Source organism: Sphaeramia orbicularis, chromosome 11, assembly GCF_902148855.1.
Source record: "Sphaeramia orbicularis chromosome 11, fSphaOr1.1, whole genome shotgun sequence".
NCBI classification, from domain to species: Eukaryota; Metazoa; Chordata; class Actinopteri; order Kurtiformes; family Apogonidae; genus Sphaeramia; species Sphaeramia orbicularis.
In genome coordinates this window covers 54,729,358-54,746,429 of record NC_043967.1, presented here as the reverse complement: position 1 = coordinate 54,746,429, position 17,072 = coordinate 54,729,358, and the positions used below count along the sequence as shown (strand labels likewise).

Below are 17,072 nucleotides of genomic sequence, written 5' to 3'. Positions count from 1 at the left end.
TTTATGTTGTCTGTCATTTCCTGTTTTATTTTGTTCAGTTTCCCTCATGTGTCATGTCTGGTGTCTTTACTTCCCTTCCTTGATTGTTTCACCTGCTCCTGATTACCTGACTCCGCCCTGATGTGTTCCACCTGTGTCTGATTGTCTTCCTGCCCTCTTGTGTATTTAAACCCTGTGTCTTCCCCTCTGTCTCTGCCAGTTTCTTTGCTACACTCATGTGCTTACTCACCAGTGTTTTTGGATCCTGTCAGTCTGTCTGCCCGCCCATTGTGACCTGTTTTGTCTACCGACCAGCGATTCTGTCTGTTCCTGTTCTGCCTGCTCGTCTGTTTGTGACCTGGTTCATTCATCTGACTTCTGATTTTGCCTTTTCCCCTGGTTACCTCAGCCTCCAACGATTACCTGGGTGTTTTGACCCTCGCCTGGATTTTGACTGTGAGTAAGCCTGCCCCTCATGTCCCGTTGCCTTCTGTTTTGCTCTCCTGTGTATGACCTGGCCTGTTTTTTGACATCCCTCTGTTTTGCCCCAGTCGGGTTGCTGTCGGGATTACTCCGGCTCGGCTGCGCTGACCGCCCGCTGACCCCGCTCACAGCCCGGACGTCGAGTCCAGAAACCCACGCCTTCAGACGTGTTAATTATTCTGTGTTGTGTTTTTTCCCCTGTGATTGTGTTTAATAAACACTCTCAACTTTTCATTTGTTTGCTGGTCTTGCATTTGGGTTCAGGCTTTGTACTCAGTCCGTTTCACTGCTGTGAAATCAAGAGAGAAACCACTACGGAATAACTTGTTCATTTCTTGCACTGTAAATAAAACACACTTATTGTACTTCCTTGTTTCAATTTAACATAATTTCAACGTTTTCTTGTTTACTTGGTACGATATGACCGTTTTCCTCAAAAGGAATGGAGGGCCGAATTTATGTTTAAGTAACTTGACTCTTTTGTTTTTGGATGTAAGCTGACAATGAGCTTCCCCTGTCTGATGAAAGACGAGCAGCTGCCACTGGTACTAAAGTAAGGACTGATGAAGTAATGGTACTAATGTAAAGACTGATGAAGTAGTGGTACTAATTTAAGGAGTGATGAAGTAATGGTACTAATGTAAGGAGTGATGAAGTAATGGTACTAATGTAAGGAGTGATGAGGTAATGGTACTAATGTAAGGAGTGATGAAGTAATGGTACTAATGTAAAGACTGATGAAGTAGTGGTACTAATTTAAGGAGTGATGAAGTAATGGTACTAATGTAAAGACTGATGAAGTAGTGGTACTAATTTAAGGAGTGATGAAGTAATGGTACTAATGTAAGGACTGATGAAGTAATGGTACTAATGTAAGGACTGATGAAGTAATGGTACTAATGTAAGGACTGATGAAGTAATGGTACTAATGTAAGGAGTGATGAAGTAATGGTACTAATGTAAGGACTGATGAAGTAATGGTACTAATGTAAGGACTGATGAAGTAATGGTACTAATGTAAGGAGTGATGAAGTAATGGTACTAATGTAAGGAGTGATGAAATAATGGTACTAATGTAAGGACTGATGAAGTAATGGTACTAATTTAAGGAGTGATGAAGTAATGGTACTAATGTAAAGACTGATGAAGTAGTGGTACTAATTTAAGGAGTGATGAAGTAATGGTACTAATGTAAGGACTGATGAAGTAATGGTACTAATGTAAGGACTGATGAAGTAATGGTACTAATGTAAGGACTGATGAAGTAATGGTACTAATGTAAGGACTGATGAAGTAATGGTACTAATCAGTGGCAATTTCTCATAGACTGCAAGGGAAACCCAGCTTTCCCTGAAACTATGAAAATTAAATGGTTAAATCTGTTCGGTTGTGTTAACATTTTATTGACTCCAACTGTGTGAGAACACGTTCATTTCAAAGTCGAGTTCGTTCAGAATCAGCTTTATCACAAATCAACAGACTCAGTGTTGTTCACTTCTCATACATTCCCGTGTCTCTGTTTTCTCATTCGGTCTCTGCTCGGTGCATTTGTTTCGTAGACGCCTGGTGTCGATGCACTTCAATGGGACTGAGTGGAACAGTTTTTTTCATTGCCTCAAAACTGGACAGTAATTGGATAAATGCCACGATGTTGTCCCGACCCCGGACGCCCGGTGTCTCTGGGGGTGAATGGAGCTGTGGGCGGAGCTCGGCTGGGCTGGACGCCAGGATTTCACATGCTGATTGGAGGATCAGTCGTAAGGCTCAATCCCGTTTGATTGACAGATAGTTTGAGATCTCCTCCTTCACTGACACAGTTCAGTTTAACACCGTCACACATTCTGCTTGTCATGTCGACTCCCAGACTGTGTCTGTCTTGTCTGTCTTTTATGTTGTCTGTCATTTCCTGTTTTATTTTGTTCAGTTTCCCTCATGTGTCATGTCTGGTGTCTTTACTTCCCTTCCTTGATTGTTTCACCTGCTCCTGATTACCTGACTCCACCCTGATGTGTTCCACCTGTGTCTGATTGTCTTCCTGCCCTCTTGTGTATTTAAACCCTGTGTCTTCCCCTCTGTCTCTGCCAGTTTCTTTGCTACACTCATGTGCTTACTCACCAGTGTTTTTGGATCCTGTCAGTCTGTCTGCCCGCCCATTGTGACCTGTTTTGTCTACCGACCAGCGATTCTATCTGTTCCTGTTCTGCCTGCTCGTCTGTTTGTGACCTGGTTCATTCATCTGACTTCTGATTTTGCCTTTTCCCCTGGTTACCTCAGCCTCCAACGATTACCTGGGTGTTTTGACCCTCGCCTGGATTTTGACTGTGAGTAAGCCTGCCCCTCATGTCCCGTTGCCTTCTGTTTTGCTCTCCTGTGTATGACCTGGCCTGTTTTTTGACATCCCTCTGTTTTGCCCCAGTCGGGTTGCTGTCGGGATTACTCCGGCTCGGCTGCGCTGACCGCCCGCTGACCCCGCTCACAGCCCGGACGTCGAGTCCAGAAACCCACGCCTTCACAGACATGTTAATTATTCTGTGTTGTGTTTTTTCCCCTGTGATTGTGTTTAATAAACACTCAACTTTTCATCTGTTTGCAGGTCTTGCATTTGGGTTCAGGCTTTGTACTCAGTCCGTTTCACTGCTGTGAAATCAAGAGAGAAACCACTAAGGAATAACTTGTTCATTTCTTGCACTGTAAATAAAACACACTCACTGTACTTCCTTGTTTCAATTTAACATAATTTCAACGTTTTCTTGTTTACTTGGTACGATATGACTGTTTTCCTCAAAAGGAATGGAGGGCCGAATTTATGTTTAAGTAACTTGACCTTTTTTTTTTTTTTTTTTTTTTTTTTTGGACGTAAGCTGACAATGAGCTTCCCCTGTCTGATGAAAGACGAGCAGCCGCCACTGGTACTAAAGTAAGAACTGATGAAGTAATGGTACTAATGTAAGGTTGATGTTCAAAGGGATCATGTGGATGTGGACAGGGGTCTGGATCATCACACATGCTTGTCTAATAGCAGAAAATACATGTTCCTAGAACCTTACATGTGTTTTTCTTGTACTTTTTCTAATAATTCTTGGTTTTTTTTTGTTTTTTTTGTTTTTTTTTTTTGTGACTTGAGTAAAAAACTAAATATGGTAACTTCATTTATCTTGATTTTCTACATAACAAAAAATAAATTTCACTAAAGTAATAGTCTTATTTCCTCCAATAACACACTAATGTTGAAATATTGAAATTCAGAGTATTTCTATGAGTGAACGATAAAGGATGAAGTGATATTTATCATTTATGAACAGTCATATAATTCTGCGTTACGGGAAAGAAAATGTCAAAACTGTGCAGATGTTTCAACAGTATTTTATCATTTGAACTATTGTGTGTATTAGTGCTTGTTCATACACTGTGTTCATTGAACTGAATCAGTTCAGTTTCTGTTCAGTCTGAAGGAGGTTTTTGTACGACTGTTTTTCACTGTGTGAACACTTCCTGACTGTTGATATAGTGATAACTCTGACAGTAATAAACTGCTGCATCTTCAGCCTGAACATCACTGATGGTCAGAGTGAAATGAGAGTTTGATCCACTGCCTGAAAAACGACTGGAAATCCCTGATTGTCGAGTGGTGGCATATTTAACGAGAACCTTAGGAGTTTCTCCATCTCTCTGTTGGTACCAGGCTAAATTGTCAGAGGCATAAACATTCTGACTGGTGGTACATGTGATGGTGGTGGAGGCTCCCAGATCAGAGCTCACTGCTCCAGGCTGAGTCACTGTGACCTGGCCTCTGGACTCTGAGGATACAGAGACACAAACATAAAGCAGCGTCATGGTTTTGTCTTCTTCATCTCAGAGGGACGGATGTTCATAGAGGAGAGGAGTTGGATTCTCTGGACTTTACCTGTGAAGCAGCAGCAGAGGAGAGTCCAGATGAGGACGGAGACCAAAGGCATGGTTGTGATGAGGAGGATTTCTGTGTGTTGTGTTGTGATGAAGGACAGCTGTCAGTCATCCACAGTTCCAGTGTCAGGACTATAAACTCTCCCAGAGCACTGGAGCATGGTGCTGCTGATGCAAAGTCACTGTATGGAAATCAGGACTCACTCCAACAGGTAATCTGATTACTCTACATGGATCAATACATTTACACTGGATTGATTAGGAATGTGTCAGGGATCAGATTAGTGTTTTTTGTCTCGGAATGTTTCTTGTGTAAATGTCTGTTTTCGTTCTTTTTTCATCTGCACAGTTCAATTCACACTTAATTTCACATACTTTTACAAATGGAATAAATGTGGAACTAAATCTATATTTGTATTGATTGTTGTGTTTGTGTTGTGATTCATTTTGTCCTGATGCTGCTGTGTTTTACACATTCACACTGACTTTGTTGAGTTTGTTGTTTTCAGAGTCACAGAGCCGTGTCTTTACACTCAGAGGTTTTTGTACGACGACTCAACCACTTTGTATCACTGTGGTACACGTTCGGTGGAGGAACCAGACTGAATGTTAACTGTAAGTACATTTAATTCACTAAATCATCTGTTTTATTACTGTTTCTATTTCAGTTTCTTGTTGTAATTCCACATGGTGGGTAAATCTGTTTCAGATGTTTGTAGTTTGTTCATATTTCAGGTATTTGAAGGTTCAGTGTCTCCTCACAGACTGATGTTCATTCTTTATCAGATACAATCAACATTTAACCTCAACATTTAGTCTGTACATGTTACTTATTTTAATGACTGAACCTGTGAAATGTAATGTTTCTCAGAGTATTTTTATTCAGTGAACAAATGTTCTCTATCAGTAACACAACCTGTTCCACAAACTGAGTATGAGGAGTGAAAATCCTCTGATGTTAATACTGATTTCATCTACATGTTGCATTAATGGGTCTGATTTACAAACTTCTACAACTGTTTGATTATTAAACTGTTTTGCAGCGATTAATATTTATATTCATCAAACATCAGTATTTTTATTGTTGTACTTTAATTTTTGATACTACCCTGTCTGTGCTAGTTGATGTCTCTTGTTTTGTATGTCTTTGCTTTTTGTTTTATTATCTGTTTGTTAAAAAATGTAAAACCTGTTAAATATAAAGTACAAACATCAGTATTTCATGTTAATGATGTGATGTTGAGTTTGAGTGACTATTTTCATCTTTGTATCTTTGGTTCTGAAACCTGTCTGTTATCACGGTTCAGCGGTGATGCTTGACCGTTGCCATGGTTACATTGCTCCGAGGGGGAAACGAAACACAGAGCGATAGTTTGTGTGAAATCTGGTTTGACGTCCATCTTTGTCTCTGCAGTGGGTCGAGTGGAGCCCACCCTGACGGTGCTGCCCCCCTCCAGAGAGGAGCTGCAGCAGGGGAAGGCCACGCTCATGTGCCTGGCCAACAAGGGCTTCCCCTCAGACTGGAGTCTGTCCTGGAAGGTGAACGGCGGCAGCAGCAGCAGCTGGGAGGAGAGCAGGAGCCCCGCGGTGCTGCAGAAGGACGGCCACTACAGCTGGAGCAGCACCCTGAGGCTCCCTGCAGACCAGTGGAGGAAGGTGGGCTCTGTGACCTGTGAGGCCACCCAGGGCTCCCAGTCTGCACTCTCACACACACTGAGGACACACCAGTGTTCCCAGTACTGAGCCCACTCACTGGGGATCACCTACTGCTCTGACTCTGCTCATCAGCTCACTCTGTCTCTCCAACTCTCTGGCTTTGTGTCATTTCAACACTTTGAACAGCAAACATTTTCAGGCTTCTCTCACTGCTGCAATATTGTTTCAGTGTTTGACCACAAATAAACGTCTGTACATCAAACCTGCTGTTTTTGTGTTCATTGTTACATCATGTTTTATTCACTTTTTGCTGATTTTGTCCAATGAAGGGTCAAATTAAATACAGTTCATAGATATTTCTTCTGTTACTGCTGGATAATCTAATAGGATTTGTTCCAGTTACATAATGATTCCTCTTTGTTAAGTATTCCATCGTGGTCATTGCAGATTTTATTAAAAAAAAAAAAAAAATTAAGAATTCTAATCATCATTAAGTTAAATATTTCAGTAGTCAACATCATGTGTGTCATTAACACTTACCTGTGCGCTTTAATGCAATGCAAGGTACAGTTCTACTATTTGTCATATTTTTATTACTGACCAAGTATATTGTGAAACTTTGAAGAAAAAAAATGTGGCCAGAGCTTCAGGAAGAGATCCACACATAAAAAGGCAAAAATGTGTAACCTGATGTGCCAAGATGTGGTTTGACTTTTGTTAATCGTCCAATGCACCGATTAAAAAAAAAAAAACAAAAAAAAAAAAAACTGGCCAAATTAGTTAATCTGGAATGAACTGGGCACTTTCTGAATTGCGACCACTCCCACATGATTGAACCTACAATCACACGTCCAAACAAAAAATGTGTGACCCAGCACACACAATTAGTCTGTGAAGTTTAGTACTGATATTATGCACAGTTTTAAAACGAAGCTCACAAACACAAATGGTAACAGAATATAACCAGCATAAAGTGATGTAATTTTCATGTTTAAAACCCCTAAAATATTTATTATTTTTGTGAAAGAGCTTGAACATAAAGACAAATAAAAAGAAAACAAAGAAAGAAATCAAATTCAGTCATCATGGAAGGATTGAATAACTATTAAATGGTTTTTGATGCTCAGCTAATGTTTTATAACTCTGTCCTAAACAATGATAATAAAGTGTTAAATAGTGGATTTATCCCAGTTATGGATTGGATCATGTTGTTACCATCTAGTGTTTTAGTTTCAGTGCAGCTGTGGATCAGATCAGTTCCTCTGCAGGTGAAGGAGGTTTTTGTACGACGGTTTTTCACTGTGTGAACACCCACAGGCTGTTGATATAGTGAACACTCTGACAGTAATAAACTGCTGCATCTTCAGCCTGAACATCACTGATGGTCAGAGTGAAACCAGAGTTTGATCCACTGCCTGAAAAACGACTGGAAATCCCTGATTGCCGAGTGGTGGTAAGATAAATGAGAAGTTTAGGAGTTTCTCCATCTCTCTGTTGGTACCAGTGTAGACCCTGGCCATTGCTCCAAGCATAAACATTCTGACTGGTGGTACATGTGATGGTGGTGGAGGCTCCCAGATCAGAGCTCACTGCTCCAGGCTGAGTCACTGTGACCTGGCCTCTGGACTCTGAGGATACAGAGACACAAACATAAAGCAGCGTCATGGTTTTGTCTTCTTCATCTCAGAGGGACGGATGTTCATAGAGGAGAGGAGTTGGATTCTCTGGACTTTACCTGTGAAGCAGCAGCAGAGGAGAGTCCAGATGAGGACGGAGACCAAAGTCATGCTTTGGATGAGGACCATTTGTGTGTGTTGTGTTGTGATGAAGGACAGCTGTCAGTCATCCACAGTTCCAGTGTCAGGACTATAAACTCTCCCAGAGCACTGGAGCATGGTGCTGCTGATGCAAAGTCACTGTATGGAAATCAGGACTCACTCCAACAGGTAATCTGATTACTCTACATCAGTGATTCTCCACTAACAGCCCGTGGGCCACATCCAGCCCCCAGAGCTTTCTATCCAGCCCACAGAATGTTACTGAACTCAGGAATAGCTCAGTGAGGAGGAAAAACTATGTTTCTATATTTTTTTTTTGTCAAATAAAACAAACGCCCTCTGAAAACTAAATTGTGCCGTTGCGCGCTTTCAATCAAACATGGTGATAAAGTTGTTGTTCTCATTTAGCATTTCTTTCACTGTTTCACGTGGTCATTTTATCTATTGTCATTTGTTTCCTTCATGGGCTTTTTTCCCCATTTAACAGCCCAATTGCGCCATCTCAATCACAACAATATAACAGAGAAGAGCATGGTCAGTGCTAACCTTGTACATCAGAGAATTGATAAAAATGGAAAATACCAGAGACAGGTCTCAGTTATTAGAAATGTTCGTCTATCATCAATTTAAAACAGCCTGTAGTTCAATAAATGAATACAAATAAAGCAAAACCAAGAAAACCACACTGACATACTCATGTTACAGATGTTAGGTCCACTGGTCTGTAGTCCTTCAGGTCCTTCACAGTAGTCCTTTTGGGGGATTGGGATTATGGTGGATTCACACACTGTTCATCAACACCAAGGGTGTGGAGGGGGGACTAGGAGGTCCACAGGTCCACGTGGTTGGTGTGCTGTGGCCATTGAACCGGGTGAAGAAAGTGTTTATCTGCGCTGCAAAGTGACCTCAAAGGGCTTCATAGTCTGTACAAATACAACATCCTGTTCACTGAGCCTGGGCTGAAGTGAAAAGAACATGTTTAACCTTTATGGAACCAAGGGTTACAGAGTAATGCTTAAAAACACTTCTGAAAGTCTTCAAATAATATAGACATTAACCCTTTGATGTATGAATTATTTCTTACTCTTTAGGCATGAAAAAAACAATGTGATAGAAATTTTTTTAATGAACCTTTTTTTAATGGAGGTACAAAAATGCCCACTCAGCTGGACACCATGTGTTTAATTTTTGAAGCAAAGAAACATGTATTTAAAATGTAATATCAGAAAGTGGTATACTGTGTGAAAACTACAGAATAATTTTTTAATGCAGCTAATCTGATGTTTTCTCACATTTTAGCATACTCTGATACTAGTTATTACTCCTTCATGGAGATAATATGCAGAAAAATAAACTTTTTGATTAAGAAAACTGTTAATCACAGTCTAAAAACAACTAGCAATTTATTTACACTCAAACATGTTAGTGCAGATCAGGTATATGAAGAACAGCAAAGTTCCAGTAATGGTATGAATTACAGTTTATGAGATGATGCATGAGTGTCCAATGTGTTGGCTGATATGAAACTAAAACCACAAAATCCATGAATATGTGAGGGAACATCTGTAAAATAACTGTCCACTGCAGTGACCACTATGCATGAAAGGGTTAATAAACTCTAACACATTTAGTTTATAGACAGATATTTTATTTTCACACTTAATTAAACACATTCAGTAATCCACTTAAAAGAAACAGAAATATGCAAAAGAATACTCATTTCAGTTACAGAAAAAGACCTGCATAGCTGTTTGGATTAGAAATGAGTGTAATTTGTGTTGGAGCTCCCTCTACAGGCTGTAGAGGGTATGAAAGAGGAAGAGGAACTGACTAGAAATTCAACAGTAGAAGAAGAACGGGACGGAGGGAAAAAAAACACATTCAGCCGTGAAAAAAAGACAAAAACAATGTTGAAGACGGAGATTCTTGAATGACTTGATAGAAGTGGACAGATTGTCAGTGTTCCATTTACAGTCCAGTTGTATTTGAGTGAGTAGATCAGTTTGTGTTTCAACTCCGGACACTTTCTGTGTTTGTGACAAGAGTGCTAGCCGGAGAGATCTAGTCTGATTAAAAGACTGATTTAGATTCAAGCTCTGTCACTTATCAGAGACTTTTACCCATAGAGTTTTGTTGGACACTCCTCTTTCCCACTTCGGTACCTGCTACACCAGCTTATTTCATCCAACTCAGTGTTTTGTTGGATGCCTCCAACACATGCTACGACCAAGACAAGATGGCGCCACCCGAACAGTGATGAGATCTACACAGAGGATCAGCTGACTGGAGGAGGAAGGGACACTTTTCTGGCTCCTACTCTTTACGGATAAGTACACTTCTGTTTTCACTTTCTTGGATAAGGAACACAACTGTTTTCAAAGACTGGGATCCAGACTGTGAGCTAACAAACTGAATATTTGAGTAGAGTTTGAAAAGCATATATATAAAGTGTGTGAACTGTTTGTATTTCATGTTTAAATTAGAAATATTGTTTCATTCACATGTTGATGTGGAGTATATGTGAACTTTGAGTTGTTTCTGAACTGAGTTTTATTAGAAAACTTAGATTTAACTCAAGTTATATATTCTATTAGCTTTCTAGAAGTAGGAAGTTAAAAGTAATTATTTTATTTTCTTTAAATGAACACCAAAGTAGAGGAAAATAAGAATTAATTTGAGACCTAAACTAGAAATAAATAGGAAACAAATAGGACTCAAAAGAATGTGTTTAAGGAAACATAAGTATTGAATGGAATGTTTTTATTTGTACTTTATGTATTTGGTGTTTATTTTATTTGTTTTTTCAATGAACACTTCTGAGCTGTGTACCTGTATACAACTTCTTCTTTTTTTTTTTTTTTTTAACTACATCTTCAAAATCACCAAAACCAACTACTTGTGTGATTACCGCCTCCTGAATAGCCCTAGATCTTCTGATGGACTAGATCCATTCTAGTTTTCGGACATCCAGTTACACATGTTCTGTATACACACATGTTACATTGAAGTGTCCAAGTGGACTCATTTATGAACACAGTCGTCTAATTCTGTGTTTGGGGACGGAAAATGTCAGAGTATCAAAACTGTGCAGATGTTTCAACAGTATTTTATCATGTGAACTATTGTGTGAATTAGTGCTTGTTCATACATTGTGTTCATTGAACTGTATCAGTCTGTTCAGTTTCTGTTCAGTCTGAAGGAGGTTTTTATACGACGGTTTTTCACTGTGTGAAACGAGCTGTAACCCTGCTGACAGTAATAAACTCCTGCATCTTCAGCCTGAACATCAGTGATGGTCAGAGTGAAATCAGTTCCAGATCCACTTCCACTGAAACGACTGGAAATACCAGACTGACGACTAGTAGAGGAATAAATAAGAAGCTTTGGAGATTCTGCTTCTTGTTGAAGGTACCAGTGAAGATATGTACCAACGCTTGTACTGGTTGTACATCTGATGGAAACAGTGTTTCCTGGAACAACAGACTGAGCTTTGGGAGTCTGAGTCAGGATAATATCTCCTGATGAACCTGAAAAACACAAAGACAAAAGCAGTTTCACACACACATCCATTTGTGTAAAGATGCTGAACATGAAACAGAAGAGTGTCATTTGTTGAAGACAGAGGACAGATGGAAGAAGGTGGACGTTTCCAGTGTTTGTCCATCCCAGCAGAACATCATTGTGGTGAAGCTGGTGGCATCCTGAAGCACAAGAGAGTCTCACCCTGAACAAGGAGCCCCAGGGTGGCCAGCAGGAACATGAGGGACATCATCATTGTGTTGTTGGTGTGTCAGTGGCTGTGAAAGGCCTGGACACACACTGATCAACACTGGCCTCTTAACGGCTGGAGCACAGAGGACGGACACATATGCAAACACACACAGTCAGTCAGCTGGAGCTGATCTGCAACACATCATCAGGTTCATGACAGAGCTCAGACCAATCACTGCTTCACTTATTCCACACACACACAAGGATCAGTCTGTGGTTTTTCACCATTTGTCTTTCAGTGTTTCTAAATGTTCATCCATGAAACTGGGACAACATCCTTCATTTTGGATCATTACCATTGAATTCCAGAGCTTCACTGGGACTCGTTCTGTAAATGGGACTGTACAGTTGGTTTGAACGTCTGTGTCAGAGGTTTTTACTGAAAAAAAGGTCAAATTTGACTTCAAGTAGTTTTTTACTACTTCAAATAAACATCATAATTTAAGTTGTAAAACACATCCTGTCATTTAGCAGCCACATCTTAAAAAAATGAATATATGACAGTAATAATGACTGTAATTTCTTTTCACTGACACTTCAACTTCCCATGGTCCTGTTTTAAATGATTTTTAAACTGGTGCACTGAAGCCTTTTTACAGTTAAATGTCACTAAAACCAAGAACATGTGCATTGATTTTCGACCACACCTCCTAAACCTGTAAATACCAAAATCAGTGACGAGGCTGTTGAAACTGTGGAGTCTTATAAGTATTTGAGGACCATAACTGAAGACAAACTGACATTCAACAATAACACTGACATGTTGGTGAACAGAAGTCAACAGCGTCTGTTTGACCTGAGGAAACCAGTTCAGTTCCAGGTGGACAGATCTGTGATGACTATGGTTTATCTTTGATTGAGTCTGTTCTGACATTTTCTGTCATTTGCTGGTTTGCATCTATTAATCAGAAATAAAAAAAAAATAAAAATTCATTAACCAGGATAAAACAAGTCAGGAGTAAAATCATTGGTCCTCAGGAAAAACATCTCTCATTCAAACTGTCCAATAACCAGGTGTCAAAGAAGGACAAATCCATGATGTCCAACAGCGCTCACCCTCTGCACTCTGAATTTCAGTTCCTGCCTCAGACAAACATCAGCCAAAACAAACAGATACAAATTCTCCTTCATCCCCTCAGTCATCTGTAGAATCAACTGTGTACAGCACAGGTAGCATTAGCATTAGTTTACATTGGATTTAAGTTCCTGTTTTTATTGCACCACCTATTTTTATGTGAGTGTCGTCTTGTGTCTTACTTTGTTATTATTGTTTGTTGTTGTTTTCATTCGTGCTGTGACAGAAACAATTGCCTACCACGGACAAATGAAAGTCTTGAATCTTCTCCAATTAAATGAGAGGTCGAGTCATGATGGGACGGTTTAAAAGTCTTTGTTCATGAATTTGATCATTTTGTTCAAAGGTTGATAAAGTAAATATTCCTGTTGAATGTTTTGGCCTTTTTTCAATTAACTATGGAAATTTTACTATAATTTAAAAGTAGTCAGTTTAGTTAATTACAATATTAGGACAATTTTGTACAAACAAATGGACCTGATATTTAAGAAAAAAGTAGAGTGTCATCAGCATAAAAAGAAATACAATAAAGGGTTGGTAAATTATAAACATGCTTATTCAAACTCAGTTTAAAAAAAACATAGATATCTGTAATGATGTAGTGTATGATGTAAAAAAAAAAAAAAAAAAATGTTGCGTTTTAAAAAATAAAACTTGTCTGTGTTCATTGAACTGTGTGAGTCTGTGCAGTATCTTCCAGCTGCAGCCGTCAGTTCAGTTTCTGTTCAGTCTGAAGGAGGTTTTTGTACGACGGTTTTTCACTGTGTGAACACAGCTTGACTGTTGATAGAGTGATAACTCTGACAGTAATAAACTGCTGCATCTTCAGCCTGAACATCGCTGATAGTCAGAGTGAAATGAGAGTTTGATCCACTGCCTGAAAAACGACTGGAAATCCCTGATTGTCGAGTGGTGGCATAGTAAATGAGAAGTTTAGGAGTTTCTCCATCTCTCTGTTGGTACCACTGCAGACTATGTTCACTGCCCCAAACACGAACATTCTGACTGGTGGTACATGTGATGGTGGTGGAGGCTCCCAGATCAGAGCTCACTGCTCCAGGCTGAGTCACTGTGACCTGGCCTCTGGACTCTGAGGATACAGAGACACAAACATAAAGCAGCGTCATGGTTTTGTCTTCTTCATCTCAGAGGGACGGCTGTTCATAGAGGAGAGGAGTTGGATTCTCTGGACTTTACCTGTGAAGCAGCAGCAGAGGAGAGTCCAGATGAGGACGGAGACCAAAGTCATGCTTTGGATGAGGACCATTTGTGTGTGTTGTGTTGTGATGAAGGACAGCTGTCAGTCATCCACAGTTCCAGTGTCAGGACTATAAACTCTCCCAGAGCACTGGAGCATGGTGCTGCTGATGCAAAGTCACTGTATGGAAATCAGGACTCACTCCAACAGGTAATCTGATTACTCTACATGGATCAATACATTTACACTGGATTGATTAGGAATGTGTCAGGGATCAGATTAGTGTTTTTTGTCTGTGAATGTTTCTTGTGAAAATGTCTGTTTTGGTTCTTTTTTCATCTGCACAGTTCAATTCACACTTAATTTCACATACTTTTACAAATGGAATAAATGTGGAACTAAATCTATATTTGTATTGATTGTTGTGTTTGTGTTGTGATTCATTTTGTCCTGATGCTGCTGTGTTTTACACATTCACACTGACTTTGTTGAGTTTGTTGTTTTCAGAGTCACAGAGCCGTGTCTTTACACTCAGAGGTTTTTGTACGACGACTCAACCACTTTGTATCACTGTGGTACACGTTCGGTGGAGGAACCAGACTGAATGTTAACTGTAAGTACATTTAATTCACTAAATCATCTGTTTTATTACTGTTTCTATTTCTGTTTTGTGTTGTAATTCCACATGGTGGGTAAATCTGTTTCAGATGTTTGTAGTTTGTTCATATTTCAGGTATTTGAAGGTTCAGTGTCTCCTCACAGACTGATGTTCATTCTTTATCAGATACAATCAACATTTAACCTCAACATTTAGTCTGTACATGTTACTTATTTTAATGACTGAACCTGTGAAATGTAATGTTTCTCAGAGTATTTTTATTCAGTGAACAAATGTTCTCTATCAGTAACACAACCTGTTCCACAAACTGAGTATGAGGAGTGAAAATCCTCTGATGTTAATACTGATTTCATCTACATGTTGCATTAATGGGTCTGATTTACAAACTTCTACAACTGTTTGATTATTAAACTGTTTTGCAGCGATTAATATTTATATTCATCAAACATCAGTATTTTTATTGTTGTACTTTAATTTTTGATACTACCCTGTCTGTGCTAGTTGATGTCTTTTGTTTTGTATGTCTTTGCTTTTTGTTTTATTATCTGTTTGTTAAAAAATGTAAAACCTGTTAAATATAAAGTACAAACATCAGTATTTCATGTTAATGATGTGATGTTGAGTTTAAGTGACTATTTTCATCTTTGTATCTTTGGTTCTGAAACCTGTCTGTTGTCACGGTTCAGCAGTGATGCTTGACTGTTGCCATGGTTACCGAGCTCCGAGGGGGAAACGAAACACCGAGCGATAGTTTGTGTGAAACCTGGTTTGACGTCCATCTTTGTCTCTGCAGTGGGTCGAGTGGAGCCCACCCTGACGGTGCTGCCCCCCTCCAGAGAGGAGCTGCAGCAGGGGAAGGCCACGCTCATGTGCCTGGCCAACAAGGGCTTCCCCTCAGACTGGAGTCTGTCCTGGAAGGTGAACGACGGCAGCAGCAGCAGCTGGGAGGAGAGCAGGAGCCCCGCGGTGCTGCAGAAGGACGGCCACTACAGCTGGAGCAGCACCCTGAGGCTCCCTGCAGACCAGTGGAGGAAGGTGAACTCTGTGACCTGTGAGGCCACCCAGGGCTCCCAGTCTGCACTCTCACACACACTGAGGACACACCAGTGTTCCCAGTACTGAGCCCACTCACTGGGGATCACCTACTGCTCTGACTCTGCTCATCAGCTCACTCTGTCTCTCCAACTCTCTGGCTTTGTGTCATTTCAACACTTTGAACAGCAAACATTTTCAGGCTTCTCTCACTGCTGCAATATTGTTTCAGTGTTTGACCACAAATAAACGTCTGAACATCAAACCTGCTGTTTTCATGTTCATCTGTACATGGTGTTTTATTCACTTTTTTGCTGATTTTGTCCAATAAAGGGTCAAATTAAATACAATATTGTTCTTCTCCTGTTAATGTTGGATAATCTAATAGGATTTGTTCCAATTACATAATGATTCCTTGTTGTTAAGTATTCCATCGTGGTCACTGGCAAAACCATGAAAAAAAAAAATTCTAATCCAATCCAACTTTATCTGTTAAGCACTTTAAAACAACCACAGTAAATACAGAAGAATAAATAATCATCAAAACATTTAATCTCTAAACAGAACACACTGAGTATATCATTAATAATAATCATTACACAATCATTGTTCAGTATTTTTTCTCAGAATGTACAGAAGATAAAAAACAAATGAAGTATAAATCCCTGAAACACATTTTAGGATTCTGGAATAAGAGTAGAATATGATCAGTGTGAAGTGATGTAACATAATTTTCATTTTTGATAACACTAGAAATATTTATTGTGTATGTTGAAGAACTCAATAATAAGGACAAGGAAAAATAAATGAAAATCAAAGAAATCAGAATATGGATAATGTTTACAAAAAAATTACAAATATTTTATAAATCTGGAATAAAGAGTAGATTATCATCACTATAAAGTGATATAATATAATTTTCATGTTTAATAAATCTGGAAATACTTGAATGAATGAATGAAATGTAGACAGTGAAATCAAAACAAAAATCAACAAAATATAAGTACTGGTACATAAATGATTGATAAGCAAACAAACAAAAATAAATAAATAATAGTAATCATAAATTAATAATAATATGAATAAAACAAATGAAATGAAATTATACATGCTCAAAAAGGAGTATGAAGAAGTAAAAACTTATGAACTCCTACCCCCAATTTCTATTCCTTATTATCACTATATAGCAATTATTATTTTGCATGAATGTCAGTATAATAATAGTAATAATAATAATAACAATAATAATAATAGTATAATAATATCACAAATCCTTTTTCCGATATACACTAATATGACAATCCCCATTTACAACTTATCCTACCAGATATTAATAAAAACTAAAAAACAAAACAAACAAAAAAACATATACATATATAACATAAATACATATAATATTCTATATTGTCCTATATAGTAATAATATATTCACGTATCCATATTTAAACTAGATATAATCAGCACATATGTGGCACAGCCCCACTATGAAAAACAACCAGATCCCCCCCCCCAAGCCCTTTCCTCTGTATTTTGTAGAAATCATTTGTTTTTTATTTGTTTTTAAACTGTTGGATGTTT

General features: G+C 38.9%; 2 gene segments (V, D, J or C); one reads left to right on the top strand and one right to left on the bottom strand.

Moving 5' to 3' along the window:
- Positions 1-6,283, top strand: part of LOC115427908 (Ig kappa chain V-IV region S107B-like) — a 65,631-nt gene extending 59,348 nt beyond the window's left edge. Inside the window, 2 exon segments of the V gene segment in view lie at positions 4,943-4,980; positions 5,780-6,283. Coding sequence covers positions 4,943-4,980; positions 5,780-6,108 — 367 coding nt within the window.
- Positions 3,831-4,418, bottom strand: LOC115427918 (Ig kappa chain V region 3381-like). The segment is given in 2 exon segments: positions 3,831-4,259; positions 4,367-4,418. Coding segments are annotated over 2 exon segments (375 nt in total).
- Positions 6,284-17,072: the final 10,789 nt, after the last annotated feature.